Consider the following 23,692-nt stretch of genomic DNA (forward strand, 5'->3'; position numbering starts at 1 on the left):
CAGGAAGAGTTTTCAAATTTACGCGCGCTAAGTTCATTGCTGCGAATCCTACAAGAGGCCACTAAAAGTTGTGAAAAAAAAAAAAAAAAAACAATTGTCAGATTAAGGCAAACAATATTTATTTCCTTAAAAGTTTATAGAATAAATCAATATTTTGAATAACAGTCCATTGCGAAGAACGTTTAGAAACTTATAGATTTGCAGTATTTGAAAAATAATGAGGTGTTTGAAAGAACACGTTCTATAGGTATATAATAAAGGCCACTGTTAACGGTTTTAACCAAACTGTGATTTTCCACCCATAAATATTGCAACACTAGCATTTTGCATACAGAGAAGATTAGCATGGCCCCTTCGCAAGGATGACACGCAAAATCGTGAAGCGTTCCACATTTTTTTTTTTTTTTTCCACCTCTAGTCACGACTACACTTCTATCGAAAGGCAGTAAGTATTTCACGGTTCCCCGCCTGTCTAGCTTGCTTGTCGCAGGCAAGCTTGCAGCACTTGCAGGGACCACTTCAAGCCCTTGTGTTGGCCTCGCTTCGATTTTTACAGACTGTTGATGACTGTTCATGTTACCTTTTGTTACCGTTACTGTTTTTCGTGCCTTTTTCACACTGAGCGTGCTTGTTGTTTCCAGTGATGTTTATCTGTCATGGTTAGCTAGAAGAGAACACATGTAATCATATATTAGCTGGACCATCTCTGCTTACAGCTGTATTCGTTAAAACGAGACCTCCTTCCCTTTTTTTTATTTTTCGCCACCATGAGCACAGCATTTTAGCAAAAGAGGCTGCTTCCTAGCCATCTTGGTCATATCTGCTGTCAGACTTGCGCTTTCTCGTGCTGGTAAAAATAATAATGGTTGTGGTTTCCAGCAATGTTCACTCAAATCAACGCAGAACAACGTTCGAGTACAGCTCACCTTTTCTCCCAACATTAGCCTTTTTTTCTTTTTTTCTTTTCTTCTTTTTTTTTTTTGCGTCGCCTGTGAGTTGCTGTTTATTGATAACCTGCGTGTGTGCTGGTCATATATTTCGGCGTTACAGAGCTTGCACGAGAGGTTTTGGGGCAGCCAGAAATTTGTGGACTGCAGTATAATTAGAAGTGATGAGAGAAGCAATGAATTAGACTCACTGAAGGCTCTGGAGGCCACATTGCTATCATTGAAATGTTTGTCTCAAAAGGCTGGCAGCAGTGGTCTGTCCAAGAACAATAGTGTGCCGCCTGGCTGGAGCCTGCATCAAGTGCCTCCAACTGCATTGGAACCTGTTCAAAGTCTTGCTGATGAATTTGTTCATTCCTCATATTCATGCAACACCAGTTAAAGCAAGACTGCAGCTGCCTTTTTTGTCAGCACATTGTGAGCCTTCTCTTTTACCTCGTGATCTTTTGTTGGCTCTTTCAAGCATTGTACACATCATAGCTGCAGCACACGTAACTTACTGCATCAGTGATCCGCTCCAATTTGCCTGCCCACTTTCGCATACTAGTTGCTATGTTTTCCGCTTTATTCCTTTTGTGAGGAGCTACAGATACTTGCTTTATTATGTGCTTTTTCAGAAAATGTAACTAATCATCTTCAGTGCCCAAATAATCACTGCTATTTTTTTATTATTCAAGTGTAATTTTACTTTTATGTAACAGTCCCTGAAACACGGTCTTTTAAGGAAGTGATACAGAACTGACCTGAACTCAAGTGTAGCAATACAATTAATTATGTGAAATGAAGAGCATTCATATTTTACTTCCTTGTTTGCAATGTGGTGGTGAGCAGGTGGAAGCTTTATTATATACAAGAATTATGTAGCATATTATGCAATGTGTGTCATTAGACTGGATAAACATTCATATTTTTTTAATGCTTATAGTGTGATTTTAATGTACCAGGACTTAGGGTATATAAGCGTATCATGTTGCTTTCATCTGCAACAGTATGTCCATTTTCTTAGCTTGTACAGAAATTAGCAATATCTTTGTGTTTGCGGAACTCACTCTTTTTTTTTTTTTTTACTCATTGTTGGTGGTCTTTCACTTTAAGAAATTTTCACTTTCTCCAGTAAAAATACCTATGGCCACATTGCAGGCAAGAGATAATGTGAAACTAGTCTTTTTTTAGTGAGTAGGCTGAATGGACTAGCCACAGAATGACCACAGCAAGAACACACCTAGGAAAGCACAAATTTTGCTAGCAGATTTCCATTGTTGACATAGCTAATGGAAAGGATGCATTGATTTTCACACACTTAGGAAAGCACACAAACTTTTCTGGCAGACCTCCATTGTTGATATGGCTAATGGAAAGGATGCATTGATTTTCACAAACGTCCTTGGTGTCAATTTTGCTTGGGATAATTCATTGAAGAAATAAGTTGTTTTTGGGAAGTGCGATGCTCGTTTGGCTCTTTGATGGTACACATGCATCCATTCAAAGCAACTAGTGCCCCTTACTTTAATGTGCAAAGCCGAGCAACCGATAGAAATCCTCCTCAGCAACGGTTCACACATGTCTGTTATCATAAAAATTTGACTGCATCGTGGTATTGACATTTACATACTACTCAATTTATTTATTTCATCATGACCGTGTGGCATGAAGACGTGGTATTTCAGTGTATTTTAATAATGAGATTTGGCCATTATGATGCTGCAGCAAATCAATAAACACGAGTCTCCTACTAAAATTCAACTTTTGGGTCATGCAATTATGCTTTATACTTTGTTGATGAACATGTTTCTAATCAAAACCTTGTATGGACATTAATGACAGGCAACTTCAACCTGCCACTGATAGACAATACCCCTATGCCCACTCTCAGCTTTCTAAACAATTGATTTTAAATATAATGCTGATGTACATCTGTCTTGATGCACATGTCTTGATACACATTGTAAAAGAACTAACTCATTTAACTGAAGAAAAGGTTTAGTTTAGTTCATAGGGTTTAATAAGTGACTCGGGTTATGAGTGATGCCATAGTGAAGGACTCCCGAAATTTCGATCACCTGGGGTTTTTTAATGTGCACTAACATCGCACTGTGCACTGGCACCTTGCATTTTGCCTTCATCGAAAAGCGGCTGCTGTGGCCGGGATTTGTAAAGTGCCCTAATTGCTGAGTGTACCGTGGCGGGGTGTAAAGAACTGTATTTTAGACCCATTCTTTGTGAGCCAATCATAGAATGTGTATGTTGTGTGTAGATGAGGCTATCTTTGACTATTAAACTAAACTATTTATGTGGCGGGGTGTAAAGAACTGTATTTTGGACCCATTCTTTGTGAGCCAATCATAGAATGTGTATGTTGTGTGTAGATGAGGCTATCTTTGACTATTAAACTAAACTATTTATGTCCTCTTGCAACCTGTTTCAATGTCTGGAGCAAAACAATGCATTGGCCAACATTATGAAATATTCCAATCATTTTAATGTTCATCAGTTGGTACTGGGTGAAATCTGAGGGCCTGACATTGAGACATTATGGCAAGAACTTGATGCTTTCATTGATTTGACTGTTCTGCAAAACTTGTGGATTGACCAACATATTTACTTGAAACATCAAATAAAACATGCGAATGGTAGAAAACTGCTTGTCCAGATGACATTCAGAACCTTCAAATATGGCTTTGGGAAGTGTTGTTTCTTGTACAACATAACTGTGCTGAGATATATTAAGACTAATCCTGACAGGTATTGGCGCTATTTAAACAGCAAGGGCAGGAGCATAGAGAGAAGCTTAAACTTCGCAGCGAGGTCATAATCAAATTGTAAACAAAATGAACAAAAACACTCCATTTTTGTTGCTAATAATGACATCGTAGACCATTATACCCCGCCATGATGGCTTACAATCAGTAATTATGGTGCTCGACCACTGTTAATTCCCAAGGATGCGAGATCGAATCCTGACCTCGGCAGCCGCTTTTCGATGGAGGCGAAAAGCAAGGTGCCCATAGTCAGCGCACGTTAAAGAACTCCAGGTGTTCTAAATTTTCGGAGGCTACACTATGGTGTTTCTAATAGCCTGAGTCGCTTTGAGACATTAAACCTCACAAAACAAGCAAGCCCGTAGATCATTATAAACCATACCACATTTAGTAGTACTTCTTGAAGCTACTGCTGCTACTCCGGAGCTACTATATTTTGTTACTCTTAAAGATAGAAAACTTTAAATGGCCCAAAAGCTGTAGTAAATGCTTTCTTGCATCAATATATGCCAGGTCTGTCACTCATGCTTGTTGTCATTTTTCACTTGTCTCTAACTTATAGTGCAGCCCAAGCTATCTGATGACTGGTTTGTGGCTTGTATACTGGCAGTTCGATAACTTAGTTCTGTGGAAAAATGCCATCTTATTTCCTTTACATCTTATATCTTAGAAACAATTTCAGTTGTGTCATGATATATATACAAGGGGACAACAAAAAAAAAATGAACTTATCTCTTTTTGAACCTATTTATTCACATTTTAAGCACAAACCTTCAATCTCCTTCACAGTACTCTCCACTTACACTAATACACTTGTCTAATCTTTGATTCCACTTTTCAAAACATTGTTTAAATTCATTTTTTGTGATGCTTGACAGCTCCTTTGTCGTTTTTTGTTTTTTATTTTTGCCTCCATGTCAGCAAAACGCTTTCCTTTCATGTGTTTTTTATTCTGGTAAACAAAAATTACAAGGGTTCAACGCTTTTGAACCAAATATTGAGCGAAAGCACTAGCTGCGGGTGACCGAGCGTTCTTCTCTTTTTCTTCTTCCTCAGCCCACATACAGTGTTCTGCAACTTCATCGAACCCCCGTTTGAAAACTTCTCCCGCCTCAACCGGAGGCTCATGTGCGCAGAACCTGCGCAAAGCTTGCGAGTTGTTGTCCCCTTCTTTATGAGGTAAGTTTGACCATGGTGCTTACTTGGTTTGGCCACGCATGATGAGAAACCAGAATAGCCTGTAACGAGACTGAGGAGCAGAAAACGCCAGCGCAGTTTTTCTAGCAAAAGGCAGCTGTGGCTTCATCTGGCATGGCTGGAAGAAAGCGCTGCGGTTCAAAAGTGCCGAGGCAAGCATGGCACATTCTTGTAATGGTGCGAGATGGCGCCACTGCTGCCCTTCGGCAGAAAATTTACATTTGCGTCATTTGCTTCTCAGTCTCGTCGCAGGTTGTTCTGGTTTCTCATAATGCGCGGCCAAACCAAGTAAGCACCATGGTCTTTACCTCGTAAAGAAGGGGACAATAACGCGCAAGCTTTGTGCACAGTTTCAGTGCTAATGAGCCTCCGGTTGAGGCGGGGGAATTTTTCAAACGGGGGCTCGATAAAGTTGCAGAACACTGTATAAAGCCCCACTTTAACCAAGCCGTATGAATGTGCCTTAGTGGCCTATAGGGGTAACATGAATACCAGTGACCTAGCAGGCTGATTCTGACATAACCGTCCCATGTGAAACTAGAGACCCAAATTGGCAGCTCCTGCCAACCCACATATAAAGCCCCACTTTAACTAAGCCGTATGAACGTGCCCGACGCCGACCGCTTGAGTTGGGAGCCCATCTCTCGCTTTTGTGTCACGTGGGGTGTGACGTCAAAACAGCTACATACCTCTCCCTACCACCCAATAGCGAACGGTCTAGTTGAACTGTTTAACTGCACGCTTAAAAAATTGCTTAACCGCATGTGTCAGGAGAGGCCGGCCGATAGGAATCGCTACCTGGCTCCACTCCTGTTCGCATACCGAGAAGTACCCCTAGAAAGCCTTGGCTTTTCCTCATTCGAACCCTTATATGGGCGAAATGTGTGTGGACCTCTGGCTGTACTTAGAGAGCTTCAGACTAATGCAACCATCCCTGACGAGTTGCGAACTACATACGAGTGTGTCCTTGCTCTACGGGACAGAGTGGAAAATACCTGTAAACTTGCCCATGAAGGGCTGGAGTGCGTAAGAGAACATTACAGCTGCTACAACAAAATCAAAAGCCGCAAAACTTTTACTCAAACCGGGAGAGCAGGTTATTTTTCCCACAGAGCACAATAAGCTGCTCATGCAATGGAAGGGGCCTTTTTCGGTCATCAGCCGCAGGGACAATGTTGACTATGAAGTGGATTTGGGCAATGTCACAAAAATATTCCATATCAACATGCTAAAGAAGTACCAGCAAAGGAAAGATGATACCATCGTGGCAGCCGTTGGTACAGTAATTTCGGTAGAAGACACGCTAGAGAAATAGAGCGTCCTAAGCCCTTCCAGAGAGTCTTTCACTGATGTACACATTTGCGAGAGACTGACCAGCATAGAGCAGAACGAAGCAAAGAAACTTCTGCAACAGTATGAACCCAGTAAACCACTGTACGTCCATTGGACATTCGACGTACATTCGCTCTCAGATATACGAATGTCGTGGCAGATCCGCTGACCTCTGATGAATCTCCCACGGACGTCTCGACAGATGTCCAAATGAAACAGATCTCCCATTGACATCCTGTCGGATATCCCCAGCGGACCTACAGAGGATTTATGCATATGAAGCTTTCTGTCCATTCATAAAGCAGGCCTCAATGATCACAGCCAATAATATCCAGTAATATACTATGGGCTCACTATAAGCCCACAAATTGCAATAATTTAGGATACATATGACTATGCATATCTAAAAGAATCGAGGCATGATAACTGCAGCCTAATAAACCGGGCTGGGGACATAGGCTTGTATAAAAGCCCATGGGATACTCAAATTCAGACGCACCCAACCATGTCAGATGCATACCGCAGTGAAACTAGTGACTGCAAAGTCGATTCAAATAATTTTATTCATGGCATATTAAGATTTCCTTTCGGTGTTAAAAATGGTACATGCTCCAACAGAAGCTCCATGCAGTGGGATGGTTGATGTGTGCAGACAATATTCTCACTGTTGAACTTTTTAGTCTGAGATGGGATGTTTCTCTGAAAAAAAAAAAAAGAAGAAAAGCATCAATGAAAGGTTAAGAAATTTTTAAGACAGTGATGAATATGTTATTGAAAGATGGAACCCGCTATTTCTGTAAATTTCATACCACATACCAATGAAACCTCATGGCATTACATAAGCATTTACAATGCACTATAGTATACAAAATAAAATCAAGCAAGCAGTAAAACTAGTATGGCAATGCCAAGTACTGCTTGCAGAGGTTTGAAGAAAGGAAAAGAAATATTGAGAGGTAATTTTTTCTAATTGATTGTGAAGAAAATATAACAGCTCACTCCTGTTTAACAACTTACTAATAATAGGCATGCATTGCCTTTAAGCATGCATGCTTGAAGGCAATGTGAAAGCCTCGTCAAGCCTCCAGAAGGCTTTTTGCTTACACCCGCAGCATTGTGTATGCCATGCTGAAATAAAAAGTAGCATAGTAAATACTACCAGCACTAACCAGTACTACATAGTAAAACTAGCATATGGTTTTCAGTCAGGGGTTGTAAGGCTGAATGCTTTCAAGATGGCAGTTTTACTCTGTAGCAGGTATTAAGAAAAATGTGTTAGAAGCTGATGCTCCTGTTCAGAAGCTGTCTGCAGCCCTCTGATAGGCAAGGGTGACCTGGGCCATTTAGATCCTGTGCACTATACAGTTGAATCTCGTTAGAATAGGCAAGGGTGACCTGAGCCATTTAGATCCTGTGCACTATACAGTTAAATCTCGTTAGAAGAGACACTGTTACAAGATACACTCGGTTATAAGAGACAGTTAAAAATGGTTTGGTTGGTTTTCCTATGTCTGCCATGTTAACAACATTGCATACAAGAGACGTGGTTACAAGAGACACTCGGTTACTAAGGACAACTTTTTCAGGTCCCTGGAGTAATTCTTCACAATTTAGAAGAGACACAACCCAGGTGTGCTCATGCAATGAAGCTGAAGCGTACCAACTCATACATGATGAACTTCAGATTCTATTAGCTCAATTCTGTTCCATATCAGCATCCTTTTTGTTGTATATGTCAGGAACTGAGGAGTGCTTCCCCATGACTAGAAAGTCAAAACAACCCCGCTGTTTCAGCCACTGGCATCGCATTACTGTCACCTACGGGCCCATATATGGTTACTGTGGAAAGCTTCCTTGAAGATGAAGCTTGGGCGAGCGTCCAAGAGACTGCTGAGGTACCAGAATCTTTTGAGGAATTCGTATCTGCAGATGTGGATCTTGCGTGCTCCCGAAGAGCTTACAGATTGCAATTCTCGCACAAGTAAATGGCACATGTTCTACAGAAGATGACTATGAGGACATTACAGATAAAAAGTGTCAGCATCTGAGGGTGACGAGCATGTAGGAGTACTTCAAAGGTATTAGAGCAACAAGAAGGCCTGCAAGGTGAAGTGCTTTACCTCCAGAATTCGGGAAGGAATACACTCTGCACTCACAAAAATACATACTAGTATGAATAACTTCTTTAAGCTTTCCTGGACAATTTCCTGTTAATGTGCGCGAATGCATTTATATGCTGATGCACAGTGCACTGATCAACATAATGCTTTTAGAATTTTTGGTTACAAGAGACCTTGCTTACAAAAGACATCTTGTTCGGGTCCCTTGAGTGTGTCTTGTAACGAGGTTTTACTGTAATAGAAAACTGCGCTCCTACATTCCCCCCCCCCCCTTCCCAAATTGGTGGGGTCAAGAGTAAGAGCACACATTTGTTATAGTGCACAGAGGCCAGAGGTGCCAGGATTGGGCCAGGCTGCCTTGCTCTTGGATATGCTGCAAACGACTTCGAGAGGGAGTATAGGATTTAGTGGAACATAAAAGAACATTTTACACTGGACACTGTTCATGTATCCAGATGTGACAGGCAGGTGTGCAAGGACTGCAACATCCCATGGATCACATATTTCATCAATGGCTGCCAGAAAGATCAGTACAAAGTTATAGACAGGAAAAAAACCAACTGTCACTAAAACCAAGGGAAGAATAAGAATATTCATACTTTCCAATTTGCAGTGTTAATGGGGAAAGAATATTAATTATTTTATGGCTGAAACTTGATTGCTATTTTATGGCTGAAACTTGATTGCTTAGAAAGCAAACAAAAAAATAGTCACATGCTGCCAGTAGGGTCCGAACCCACAACCTCATTCAGTTTAGCATATGTAGCTGGAAGAGCAAGAGTATATATTTTCCGCAGTTGTAAGGTAGATGCAATATAACCCGAAGCAACAGAAGATTATTTCTTGAAGTGCAATATAGCTTTGGTTTATGGGGTTTAACATCCCAAGGCGGCTCAGGCTATGAGAGACGCCATAGTGGAAGTCTCCAAACATTTCGACCTCCTGGGGTTCTTTAACATGCACCGACATTGCATATGCAACCACCGTAGTCGAAATTTGATCTCACATACTTCAGTACGGCAGTCGAGCACCCTAACGACTGCACCGCTGCGGCAAAACTGAAATACAGTACATTGTTTCCCAAACACACTACAAACACATACGTTCTCGTAAAAAGTCTGCATTGTGCAATGCAGACGCTATAGATATGAGCACTCTGAGAGCCTAATAAAAACTGACAGATTCAGTCCATTTCTTGCCATACAGTCGCAAGTTATCGGCAGTTGGTATGAGTACACTGCACTAAGCTAGACATTCCCCTTACTGCATACTGCAGAAAGTAAAAAAAAAGTGCTGATTATATGAGGGAAAGGAACCTGCATTACAGTCCAAACTTAACTACACTCTTCTGTTTGCTAGCACAGGTCAGTCACCTCCACAGCACATGCTAAAGGAATGAAGTGAGGGAAAGGAACTTATCGAACGCACACATGCAGCATACTAGCAGATTTCTTGATGCCGCAAAACATGGCCTTTGTCAGAATTACTCGGTATGAAAGGTTCATTGATGAATAACAGATTGTGTGGCTCGGTGCTCAATACACAGAGGACAAGCTGTCGGGCTAGTTGGTTTTCCATTAGTTTCAGCAGCACATAACAGGACGAGGACAGAGCATGGAGAAGCACATGAGACAAAAAGCACTGAATCAGACTTCAAAGAAAAAAAAGGTATATGAAATGAGGTCATGTAAAGGGTGCCAATGAAATTAAGGATAGAATTAGATCTAGAAGACAGAGAGCCCGAAGAGATGTGGACTGATGTTCGTGATATAATACAAGAAGTTGCTACTAAGGTAGTTCCAAAGCAAAAGAAGTGCAAGAAAGCAAACTGGTTATCTGAAGAGGCTTTGCAAATAGCTGCGGAAAGGAGGATGGCAAAAGTTATGGGGGAAAGAGAAAGATACAAGGTTCTCAATGCGGATTTTCAGAAAATAGCAAGGAGAGATAAGAATGCCTTCCTGAACATACAGTGCCAAGCAGTTGAGGACAACAGCCAATTAAGGAACACAAGAGCTCTGTATAAGACAATCAAAGATATCAAAGGAAGCTTCTGTGCTAAGCTGGGCGTGATAAAGGACAAACAAGGCAAGGACCTCACTGAAGCCTCAGAGATAAAGAAGAGGTGGCAGGAATACACAGAAGAACTGTACAAGAAGGACCCGAATGTGCAAACCCAACATAAGACGGTTGTGATTACTGATCTCGAGCCGGGCATCCTGAAGAGTGAAGTTGAATGGGCCTTAGCCAGCCTTGCTAAGAACAAAGCTAGCGGAATTTATGGCATTCCAGCTGAGTTGCTTCAAAACCTCAACCATGACGCTGTTAACATTCTGTATACATTATGTCAGAAGATTTGGACAACCCTGCAGTGGCCACAGGATTGGAGGAGGTCAGTTTACATCCCCATTCCAAAGAAAGGCAGTGCCAAAGATTGTTCCAACTACCGCACGATCGCGCTTATTTCGCATGCTAGCAAGGTGATGTTGAAAATCCTCCAAGGTAGGCTGCAGCAGTATGTGGATCGGGAGCTTCCGGACATGCAAGCTGGGTTTCGCAAGGGTAGAGGAACTAGAGACCAAATTGCTAACTTTCGCTGGATCATGGAAAAAGCAAGAGAGTTCCAGAAACCCATCTAATTCTGCTTTATAGATTATGCGAAAGCGTTTGACTGCGTAGATCACAGCAGATTGTGGCAAGCTCTCCAAGAGATGGGAGTTCCAATTCACCTCATCTGTCTCCTCAGAAACCTGTATGAAGGGCAAGAGGCCACAGTCAGAACTGGGCATGGTCTTACTGATTGGTTTCCGATCGAGAAAGGAGTGAGGCAAGGCTGCATACTGTCGCCCTGCCTGTTTAACCTATATGCAGAGTGCATCATGAGGAAGGCCGGTCTGGACGAGTCTTCAGCTGGAGTGAAGATTGCTGGAAAACGTATCAACAACCTTAGGTATGCGGATGATACCAATTTAATGGCAGAAAGTGAAGTGGAACTCAAGAGACTTCTGATGCGCGTACAAGAAGAGAGTGAGAAGTTTGGGCTTAAACTGAACATTAAAAAGACGAAGATCATGGCGTCTTGCCCTATCAAGTCCTGGAGCATCAATGGACAAGAAGTGGAAGCTGTGACAGATTTTCTGTTCTTGGGCTCCAAGATTACCTCGGAAGGAGACTGCAGCCATGAAATTATGAGATGCCTGCTTCTGGGAAAGAGAGCAATGGTTAGCCTTGACCGCCTAGTAAAGAGCAGAGACATTAGTCTGCCAACCAAGATCCGTATAACTCGTGCTATGGTCTTTCCAGTTGTGATGTATGGATGCGAGAGTTGGACTGTGAAAAAGGCTGACCGCCGAAGAATTGACGCGTTTGAATTGTGGTGCTGGCGAAGACTCTTGAGAGTTCCTTGGACTGCCAGAAGATCAAATCAGTCGATATTGTCGACCATAAACCCTGACTGCTCATTGGAGGGTCAAATTTTAAAGTTAAAGCTCAGCTACTTTGGTCATCTGATGAGAAGAGAGGAGTCGCTGGAGAAAGATTTGATGTTGGGAAAGGTTGAGGGTCGCCGGAGAGGGGATAGGCAGCGAACGCGATGGTTAGATGGCATCCTCGAGACACTGCAGATGAAGTTATGTGATGTTAGGAAGATAGTGAGAGACCGGAAAGCGTGGCGTGACGTGGTCCATAGGGTCACGCAGAGTCGGACACGACTGAACTGAACTGAACAGATAAAACCACAAATGAATGCAATCTGTACTTGAGAGGAAAACAGGCTGTGCTGGCCCATTCAAACTTGAGCTTCACGATCATGGCCGCCTCCAAACTTTTGTGTGTCAGCTTATTATGGCATTTGTTCAAAATGGGGAATGCTTTCCATTGCTATCACATTTCTGAAATTTTAAACAACTATGAAACTTTAATATCATTGCTGCACTCTATAAAATAGAATGCGGTGAACACACTTTTTGATGTCTGCGGATAAGAACAGCGTCGATATCAGCCGCCTTAAAGATATAAGGCTTTGCACAGCCTGCTGTTAAGCGCATGGTAAAAATAGAATACAAAATGAATAAAATCATGATGCTGTGGTATAAAGTTCATGACTATCAGAAAAAGGCCAATGGTTGTTGTGAATGTGCAGTGTGGATGTTCGAGCGTTAGCTTTGACAGCAAAGAGGTTTTGAAGTACGTTTTTTTGTTTTTTCATCAAGAAACCATTAAAGGAAAATCCTCCTCCGGAAAGTCTCCCAGAAAATGTGGCGTCTGAGTTGTCGGTGTTGGCATTGAAGATCACAGGCACGGCAGGTGGTAGTGCGAGCGATGATAAGGCGATCGGACTTGAGCGACCGCATGACGTAGTTAACTCGGCCGCATACGACCACACCTTGCAACACCGCGCTAACGTAGCCGCTTTATCTTTACGTTTCATTTGTCACGACAGCGTGCCATCCGGGTACCTCGCAATAGCGTCAACTGCTAAACGCGACGGATATCAGCGTTTTGTTTTTTTGTTCATTTTTTTCTTTCTCTTCTGGTCGTCCGCACAGGCCACGCACGCATCGAGTTGCGCCTCTGAAAAGCTTTCTACCTTCGTGAAGGCAGCCCCCCCCCCCCCTCCCCCTGAGGACACGAAAACACAGCTACCCAAACTCATTCGCAAGCGACTGACGATCAAACCACTACCAAAGAATATGCATCCTTCTTACCACGAAGGAAGGAGAAAAGCTAGGATGGCAATAGCTCTACACGAAAAATACGTAACGAGCGAAGGAGCTGTCTATGTTGACGCGGCAGAATACACTACAAGCGGAGCGTTTGCACTGGCGGTGGTGGACATGCACGGGCAGCTGCGGGCATCAGGGTCGGTAGCTGTGGCACTAGCCATAGCTAGCACCGACGCAAATACATTCTTCTCCGATTCTAAATTTGCTGTCCGTAGCTTTGCGGGGGGCAGAATCTCAACTGCGGCGCAGAAAATACTGAAACTGACCAGGCAAGCATAGAAATTGAGGTGATATGGGTGCCGGCTCACTCGGGGAATCCGGGAAATGAGGCGGCCCACAACATGGCTCGAGGTTTCGTCAACGGATTCGGTGGGTCCTTCGTATCCATGGGTTACTCCAAGGAGGGGCTGGCATCTTTATCACAAGTCATTACAGATTGGAACGGCACAAATTTCCACCGCCTGACAAGGCACATGAGACCGCTTGGAGAAGACTCCAGACGAGATGCTTTCTTTATCCTCAATTAGCAAAAATGTACCCGGAAGGCACAGGAGACCGCTTGGAGGAGACTCCAGACGGGATGCTTTCTTAACCCATATCTATTAGCAAAAATGTACCCGGATGACTTTAACCTCGCGCGCAGGTTCTGGGCGAAACAACCAAGTATGATCACATACATACTATGGCAATGTAAAGAAGAACCCACCGGAAGATCTAGTACAAATTCCTTCTCTTGAGCGATGGGAGGCAGTTCTGGTCAGCTCGGACCCGGGCATTCAAGCCTTGGCCACCGAGTGAGCCACTAAGGTCGCCGCCAGCCATGGACTGGAGGCCATCTAGAGCGGACCGTCTGCATCTGCATTTTGACGAAATAAATATTTCCCAATCCAATTAGTTCTTTTGCTGGTGCAAGTCAGCCCAATAAAGAGTTTATTCAGTTTAACTCCAATCTCTTCATTTGCTCGTTTCGGCATTGTCACCAACACGTGACAACATGTTCATACACTGTACTATAATGTTCCACACTTGTTTCAGAATTGTTTCAGACAGCGTACCGCAATCGGTTCTTAAAGGTAGGCTTATTTACCCGATGCGAGCGCAGGAAAAAAAAGCAAGATTTCGCTACTCATCGCAATGTTATACAATTCCCTTCAATATATGGGGATACTCAAGCCCCGCCTTTACGGACATGACGCGACAGTGTTACGTAACAGTGTTAATGACTCCCATTTGCAGGACCATCTTGCGGATCCTCGTTCAAGTAGAGGCTGTTTAGCTACTTGCTTAATTAATCTCTCATCCTTTAATTTCTATTTTAATACCAATTACCGCGCGTATAGCATAGAGTCCAAAGCTACCAATTATGTGAAACGCCATTTGACAAGGAAAATAAAGTCCTTCTTTTATGAAGTCGTACGAACCCTGAGTGGCCTATAAGTTAACGTGCCCGACTTGGGATCGAAGGGTCTCGGAACGTTCATTTTACCCTCCGATCTCAAAGGAGTACCCCAGTTGGTAACTCCTGTTAAATCCGTCATGTCACGTGTCCTAGTGATGTCACACAACCCGCCGACCAATCAGTGTCCAGTCATATGTTACCTGCTAACTACAAACAGCCAGAGTCCTGCGCGATTTTTCGGTCAGAACGTTACACTAGCGCTGGTGGTGTCCCAAAAGGCTAAATGTGCCTAACAGGCGGGCTTGATGACCCGCCTATTTCACCTCGCCAGATAGTGCGCGCTGTGACTGAACGCTCCGCGTGTGCTATTTCGGACAATAACAGCTGATCGCCCACGACGGTCGTCAGTGTTTTGTACAGTGTGCAAGTGCGTGAGTAGTGAACAGTTGCCTGGACGCAAAGCTATTGAGAAGGCCCGCCCGATGTGTCGAGGGCTCAGTGACCTAAGACATTTGCGGGTGGGCTTCGGGCAAACTACTGTATACTGTACCATAGTCTATATTTATTTATTTATTGATAGCTCAAAGGTCCCATTTAAGGGGTATTACATGAGGGAGTGGTTGACGAGTACATGAATCATTCGATGGATGATCTGAAGGTTGATGGGTCGGAATGAAGTACGACGGTGTTTGCCAAGTCACTCCAGTCCCGTGGGGTGCGAACAAAAAAAGATGACAGATGCGCAGATGTCCGGGCAGGTGGAGGGTAAACGGTCTTTTCATGGTGCGTGCGGCTGGATGTATGGTGGGCGGGGCTGATGACAGACTTGAGCAGGGAGTGATGGTAAAACTTGTGAAAAAGGCAAAGTCTAGCAATTTTGCGTCTGTGCGCTAAGTTAGTAAGGTGCGCATTTTGTTTTAGTTCAGTGACACTTACATGATAGGAATAAGACGAGTATATGAATCTTGCCGCGCGATTTTGTGTTGCTTCTAGTATGCTGGAAAGGTTATTTTGGTAAGGATCCCAGACAGCGCATGCATACTCTAGTTTGGGACGAATAAATGTTAGATAAGCTAGTAACTTTACTGATGGGGGAGTTGCGCGCAGTGTTCGCCGAAAAAAGCCGAGCACGCGATTAGCGTCGTTAGTTACCTGCGTTATATGATGGGACCAATTTAGATCGCGGGTTAAATAAATGCCTAGGTACTTATTCGTTGATACAGCGACGATTTCGGTGTTGGAGATAAAGTATTTTGATGATGGCAGGGAGCGACGACGATGGAAAGATAGTAATGATGTTTTCTTCGTGTTTAATCACATTAACCAATTATTGCACCAGGTTGTTACGCTTTCGATGTCCAGTTGAAGAGTTTGGGAGTCATTGCTATTAATTATAGGACGGTAAATAACGCAGTCATCTGCAAACATCCGGATGTTAGAGCGTATGTTAGATGGTAAGTCATTTATATAAATAAGAAAAAGCAGAGGCCCCAGGACGGTGCCCTGAGGAACGCCGGACATAACAGATGTACGTGAAGATGAATATTTATTAGCTAGAACAAATTGTTGCCGGTTAGTGAGGAAGTTGCGAATCCATTCTAAAACAAAGGAATTAAGGTTCAGGCGGGTAAGTTTTAATAAAAGCCGGTTATGAGGAACTTTGTCGAATGCCTTTTCAAAGTCTAGAAACAGGGCGTCAACAGGAATGTTAAGATCAATGTTAGAGCTTAGGCCGTTAATGAACAATGTTAACTGAGTGTCGCAGGATAAACCTTTGAGAAAGCCGTGTTGACTGGGGTGAAAGAAGTTGACCGATACTAGGAAATTCATAATATGAGAAAAGAGGACATGTTCCATCAACTTTGAAGGAATGCTAGTGATAGATATGGGTCGGTAATTATGACGTGAAGATGAAGAACCCTTTTTTGGAACTGGAATGACTTTGCCCACTTTTCAGTCATGTGGTACAACACCTGATGACAAAGATTGTTGAAAGATATGAGATAGTATGATACTAGTAATATGCTTCGTGTTTTTCAATACCTTTGCATTGATGCCGTCAGTGCCTGCTGATGACGTTAGTTTTAATGAGTTTATAAGTTTCAAAATACCGTATTTCTTTTATTTTTACCTACCCTTTTCTTTCTCCCTATCGCTCACCTCTTTGATTTACTCTACCTCTTCATCGCTATCCCTTTATTTCCGCCGCCCCAGTTCAGGTGCTTCAGATAGCAGATACCGGGGCTGGCAAACGTCTTTTCTTTCCTTTTGTATACACAATAAATAACCACCACCACCTCCGCCCTAATCGCCTCGTTAACGGCCATCGCTGTGTAGTGCTTGGCCACCACCTCCTACATGACTACACTAATTAACTCCCGGTCCTCAGATCCCAGCGGCTGCAAAGGAACTGACCATGGTGGCGGTCAGACTTGCGACGCGGTAGAGGGTGGCCCCAAAAATGCCGCCTGAGCGAAAAATCATGGACATAGCTTTGGCAGTTGACACGGCCAGCCACTGTAGTTGTGCGACGCCACGTGACCACGCGGTATGGCCGATTTGGTAATAACTCCGACTTCTCATTTCATAACTGTAGGAAAGGGGAAGTGAACCCCCCAGGACCCTTGCATTCCGAGCCAGGCATGTCTTAGGTCAGACATGCACGTTCATACGGAATTCACGAATAAGCCCTGACAAATTGCCCGCTACCCTTCCCGTTCCATTCGACACACACTTGCCATGCACCACGTCTGCAAAGGCAAGGAATAACGCCCCATTCTTTTGTACATTTTGTAGATGCGAGACTATAGACGCTACGATCGCTGGGAAGCTCACACAGCCGCTATATAGTTCGACCAAAAACACGGGACTGCATGCCTCTCGCGTAGATTGGAGTATATCTCAAACCATGTGCTCAGAAACTGCAGCGTCCAGCTCATTCCAGATTTTTTTTTTACTTCATTCCCCTGCCTTTGTCTCCCAATTGAACAGGGAACGGGACATTCTAGCCAATATTTGGTTTCGACAATTTTTTTCGGACATACCGTATTCGCTCGATTCTGTCAGCACCCTTTTTAAACAATCACTACGCCCAAAATGAAGGAGGATGTCTAGATTTAAAAAAAAAATCTGAAATTACCCCCTCCTCCCCTTCTATTTTTTCGAAGCGATATCTCGACGAGACAGGCGCAAGGAATAACATGTTATTCGTGAAACAAGCTTTTAAAACGTCTTCGGCAAGCACGATTACAGTTCGCTCGAACTTCAATCTGTAGCTAGCCCCTGTGAATTCATTCCGTCTTTTATTACGGCTGTAAAACAGTGGGCAGAAAACAAAGAATGTACCCCCGCGATGCTCGTGAAACCTGCCGAACGCTGCTGAGATCCACGGCAGTGCCACATCTCTCCTTCTGCTATTGAGGCACTCTAGTTTTCGGTGCTCTGTGCCACCATATATGTTGCGCAGTACCAGAACGCAGCAACATATAAAGCAGGGAATCACTCCACGGATCACGTGGAGGCCTGGCTCTACGGGGTTGGGACTGGTACTCCCCTGATGGGGCTGGAACAGGTGGATCACCGCCGCTTGCGGTGGGGCTAGCCTGCCACAAAATTTTTATCTGTTGTAGGCCGTCATTGCACCCGCCACCATTTCGGTGGTGGACGACGGCTGTTGTTGCGGCGTGTCTGTCCCTTCCTCTTCCTTTTTTTTATATCTATTTTCTCTTCTGTCTGCACGAGGCAGCGGAAGTGGCTCAGCTACAGAGCCAGTAGCAGGCCCGTGCATTTTCTTTTCCTTCTTCCTACAGCCACAATAACAACGGATCCCATGCCAACGTGAGATTTCGACCGTTGCGGCTTGAAAAAAAGAGTAAGCAAGTGTGCTTTGGCGGCCTTGAATGCGCGCTCTTCCTCGCAAAAAAAGAGAGTGCTAAGATCCATATGCAAACGTTTTGCATTCTTTGTGAAAATAGGGAGAGGGGGTGCTAGAATTGTGAAAATACGGTATGAAATTTTTTTTTCTTCAGTAAGTACAATTCTCCTATATTAGAAGTGTAGCACGACAACCAAAACACGAGCGGCAAAATAAGGTCTTAGCCGTTGGACTAACGCACAGTTGAAGCTCAGAACTAACACTAATTGTTTTAATTTTCATGTCACAAAGGCACCCAAGTTGTGCGACTTAATATTGCTTGCATTTCATCTCCAGAAGCTAATAAGTCGGCATTTTGCGTTCACATCTCAGTTATTTTGTTTAATTTGTTGCTTATGAGTAGCTTGCACTTCTGTGCAGGTGAAGTTGAAAAGTGATAAGCCCTAAATAAACGAGATCCCAAAACTCCAAATGCATGAGGTTTCGTTTAGTTTTTGTTCTGTTAGTTATTTACAGTTGTTTGCCTATAGAGCAAGTAAACTTCCAATACACGGCCACTCTCTAGGCGCATTTTTAAGCATGCAGCTTCGAGAAAAGTTTCAAGGAAGGTTTTGCGCTTACATTTTCCATCCTATTTAGTGAATAAGTTTCTGCGTCCCCTAATCGACCTATGCACTGTGTTTGTCATCATGTTATTAACGAACTGCACAAAGGCTTTTTTATTGTCACAGAAAGCAGGTGATCGCACGAGAAACGAGTGCACACAATTAGGAAAGAAACAATCACGTCACGAGATAAGCACAGCCGCGTTCCGGATGATGAAATCCGCAGTAGAGACAATAGACTCTACGTGGTGTGAATCAGGCATGCTTGGAAGCTCATCATCATCATCATCTCGCGGCCAAAGACGACAATGAAGATCTGGTGACCGGCCCAGCGCGTGGACTGCGTTCGATGCAGAAACACAACGGCTTCAGGTGTACTCCGGTGTTCTTTCATAGGTCTTCGCCTTTATAGGTGCACCGAATCATGGCCAAGTCTAGCGCTGTTACAACCGACATATGGAAAGGTCAGTTAAACTTTGACAGGGCGTGCACGTCTTCAGCGGCTCGGGGGAGATGTTGGCTCATCGATGACCTGGTGGCGTGGAATCGAGTGCTTTATGAACTCGAGTACGCCCTTGTGGAGGATTGTCCAGGAAAGCTCAGTCTTCGGCACTTGCCGCACGACGACGTGGACGAGCTCAGCATTGACGCCGGTCGAAAGGCAGCCTTCCTGATCTCATGGCTCGTCGAACATCATGGCTGCATCGAAGAATTACGCCTCTGGTGCACCGGTTTCCCCCACGAAAATGTCCCGCAGGACACGCCTATCCCTATTCGTTTGCGGCCAGCTCCCGGAAGAGGTATTCGCTGCCTCGAAGTACAGATGTCCGAAATGAACTTTTCCAACAAACCGAGTCTCTATTGCTTGGTGAAGGAAGATATCGATGCACTTAGTGGTATCGAAGAGCTAAAGTTATTTTCCTGTGATTCAAGGCTGGAGCCAACGCTGGTCAGGCTGGTGGAACACAACTGCAATTCTCTCAAATTGTTCGAAATGGTCAACACAAAACTGTCGAGACGTATGGTGCATGCCTTGCAGCGTCTCGAAAAGTGCGAGTCGATGGTGATTGGGCTTCGCAGAAGTGACGATGACACCTACTCGGATACAGATGCCTTAACTCGGCTAGTACAAGGTGGGGTCGGTGTTAAGAAGTTGAGCATTGTTCTGTCCGGAAATTCCGATTGCAGCATCACGGGCCTAGCTCAGGCCGTGGAGGCCAGCGCAACGCTGACGATGCTGGAATTGGCTATGTTCAGCGATAGGAGCTCGCCAACAGAGCTGTTTACTGCTCTCACGGTGAACGCCAGTGTGAAAGTGGTGCGAGTTCACTTTGTCAACCTCGATGTAAGCTGTGCAGAAGCCTTGGCGCTGGCATTGTCTACCAACTCCTGCCTTACCGACATGCACCTTCATGGTACTGTCACCGACGACTGCATGATCCGAATGGCAGGTGCCCTGTCACAAAACACTACCATGACAAAGCTGCAGTTCACCGTAGGAGTAGAAAGCGTGAACGGCGTCATAGCCCTGTGCCAAGTGCTTCGAACCAACAAGACGTTGAAAAAGCTGGAATTTCCAGTGTTCGACGCTTCCGAGACAGACAGGTATGTGAGCAGATGCCGCAGCCTGCTCATTTATTTTTGGAGTAAATTTACAATTACGGGCTTTCACAACGATAATTAGGTTGTCAGCAGTGTGTCTTGCAACTCGCTTGCGATCGGCAAAAAGCGGCCTTCAACTATCTATTACTGCACTGTCAAGGAGCACTTTTTAAGCCCGCTTGTCGGAATCTGTCGCGAAATAAATTAACCTTCGGCATTCACATACTTCACTAACCGAAAATGTGAGGCGTGCTCTCCTGAGTACGAACATAACGCATGACTGCACACCACGGGGCCGACTTATTTGTTAAAGCGAGTCTGTTGGTGCCACCGAGTTGTACCTTTTCACAGCTAAATTATTTGTCTATATAGCGAGCGCTTACTTAGACCATCTCATTTAGCGAACTGTAGTTCTTTTTATCCACGAATGTATAATGTATAAGGTACACTCCCTACACCCTTTACTTGATCCTTTCGATTACGCAAGCCAAAATGCTGACATATTTGTCTATAGTGTTCGTGCTCTAATTCTTATTGTATTAACGCTCGTTAAAGAACCTTCTAGGGCGGAAATTAATCTTGATCACCCCACTACTGTGTGGTTTTATGACGCTACACAGTTTGAGGATGTCAAACAGCAAGCATGAAATGCCGATTCTTCTCAGTGCATCGATTGCATCTTTTTGCTTCAGGTGATAGCATAATTCTGGGTGCTTGAATAACGAGCGAAATGCGTGCTGTTCCTGCTGCTTTTCAGGAAAGCGTTGGCAAAAACGTTGGCGCATGGTGATGGCTACAGACGAGTGCTGCTACCGCTGGCGGAGCCCGACCTTCCTGTGCTGTCCACTCTCCTGACCTGCCCAGCATCATGTCCCGAGGAGCTTGACCAGGTTCCAATCTGCAGCGTCACTGAGGCTAATCTGCAGCTTTTCCTCGACGCGCTAAACGCGCCTACGTGCCGCGTGCAGATGCTGAGCGTCTCCATCAGTGAGGATCCGGGGCCAAAGATAAGAGCGCTGGGACGAATGCTGAGAGCTAACCGATCCATCAGGCGGATGTATATCATCATGCACAGCGACGCAGGCCTGTTTCTCAATGAGCTCCTGGACGCTCTGGAGGTGAACAAAAGCGTATGCGAACTGGGGATTTCAAGCGGCGCTATGCAAATGGAAACGGTTGCAGCACTGTCAGATTTCTTCTCCCGCAACCGGACAATCACAACGTTCCGGCTGTCCATCCTACCGATGGATCTGGAGCAGTTTGAGCACCTGCTGGCTCCAGGTCCATTCGCGGAGGTGATGTCACTGGGGATGGTAATGAATCCGGTTCTTGTTGAATTCGACGGAGCCGCCGGATATCAGCTTAGCCGCACTTCCTACTTAATATTCGAGACGTTGCGGAAGAATACGTCTCGCCTGAATCGGGCTGTGGACTTCGTTCTCTTGCGCAGCAAGGACAGGGTGGGAGCGCAGGCTTTCGAGCTCTTTTTCGGAAGACCCTGTCTCCTTGAACACGTGATGAAGACTTCTGGACGAACGGAGTGTGAAGCACTGCTGGCAATAGCGTCAGCGCACAACTTTTTGCTGGACAACTACTTAACCATCGCTGGAGTTGTCATGCGGTCTGTTGTGTGCTACCCCAACGACAAGGCTACTCAATGCGATGACCTCAACGCTGAATGTTGGCGTGAAATCACTCGCCATCTGAAGGTATCTGACGTGTTAAGCTAGCTTTACCTGCCTCGCTTTCTGTTCCAAAGCCTGACTCGGTGGTTTGTGAAGGCTGCGCTCATTGGTGGTCTTAGTGAACAGAACATGATTGGCGTATATCCTATTTTCGCAATAGTACAGGCCCGTTTGTGACAGTGTGGGTGTCTTATTTCAAATGTTCTTCGTTATCGCAAGCCTAGAACGGCAACGCAGCAAATTGTAAAAAAAAAAAAAAAAACAAAAAAAACAACAACAAAGGGCTACCTCTGATGCCTTTAAGCCAATATTAAATCCTTGAAAACTGAGTCAGCCTTTTTTCATCATTCCTGCGTTTCCTTTGCTCTTAAAAGTAGAAACAATTGAATAAATTTTTGTTGCATTCTTTCCCAAAAATCGCTGCTTCTAAACCCTCTAAACATTGCATGTCGAAATAAATGTATATGCTCGCTTACTTGCCAATAAGCTTCCATTTTTGTTAATGCTCTGGCTCTGAGGCTAGCTTAACCCAGTGGCATACGTAGAAGCATGTCTTAAATGTATATAAACATCAGTATTTCTATGAGATTGAAATTAAGTAGGATAGCTTTCAAATCTTTTTGACTTCTCTATTTCTAGAAAAAGGTTGCCCATATTTGTTTCTATACTTTAAAAAATTACCAAAATCACAAAAATGTTTCAAAATTTGTTTTCGTGCCAATGTGACGACCCGACTGTAGTTGACAAGAGGCGGACTGTACTCTTACTTCTGCTCACCATTGCCCCTTCCCTTGACTGTGACCTTCGGGTCAACGTTCAACGAGGTAGGCGTCGCCCATTAGCAGGCATGCTTACTCTGTTCTCCATCGTACGCGAAAAGACGGCGGGTGCTCACAAAAGGATGCGGCTTCTTAGTGAGACCACTTCCCACGAAAGGGGCGGCGACAAAACCCCCTTTGATGAGCCCGCCGCTTGAGAAAGAACTGCGGCACCGCAAATGGACCGGCGACTTTCATGGTGAAAAGACTTTTGGGCACCTTGGTGACGGGTGAGAGAAGAAAACGCCGGCGGGACGAGGAGGAAGAAAGGATCCACGGTTTGGGGTTCCAGAGAGTCGAGCTCGAGAGACGACAGAGGCGAGACGTGGATCTCGCAACGACACGTCGTCGACGACGCCCGCGCGAAGACGACCCTGATGAAACCGAGAGTGAACTGACCGATCCCGGAGACTTCAGTCTCGGGCTCCTGCTTGTCTTTCATGCCCGCCTGCCAGCCAAATTCCTCGACTGACCGCCGCCGACATCGACGATATCAGCATCCCTGGCGAGAAACCATACGACAGGAGCGGTGAGCCACTCGCCATTATACTGTCGTAAACCCCACCAACTTGTCTCTCTCTCTCTCCGAGCTTCGGTACGGCCCCATGACTAGATCCGAGACCTTTGGAGGCG

The 23,692-nt window shown here is 44.6% G+C and overlaps 1 protein-coding gene and 1 pseudogene across 1 annotated transcript; both read left to right on the forward strand.

The window, feature by feature from the left end:
* Window positions 1–234: 234 nt before the first annotated feature.
* LOC146178385 (uncharacterized) lies at window positions 235–22,506 on the forward strand. The gene is made up of 2 exons (XM_084579745.1): window positions 235–445; window positions 21,314–22,506. Exons 1-2 carry the CDS (start codon window positions 363–365, stop codon window positions 22,284–22,286), a joined length of 1,056 nt encoding a protein of 351 aa, XP_084435871.1. The 5' UTR covers window positions 235–362; the 3' UTR covers window positions 22,287–22,506.
* LOC146178386 (U6 spliceosomal RNA) lies at window positions 327–397 on the forward strand (annotated as a pseudogene).
* Window positions 22,507–23,692: the final 1,186 nt, after the last annotated feature.

The sequence above is a fragment of the Amblyomma maculatum genome, chromosome 9, assembly GCF_055883805.1.
Source record: "Amblyomma maculatum isolate TAMU_Amacu chromosome 9, ASM5588380v1, whole genome shotgun sequence".
Lineage (NCBI taxonomy): Eukaryota > Metazoa > Arthropoda > Arachnida > Ixodida > Ixodidae > Amblyomma > Amblyomma maculatum.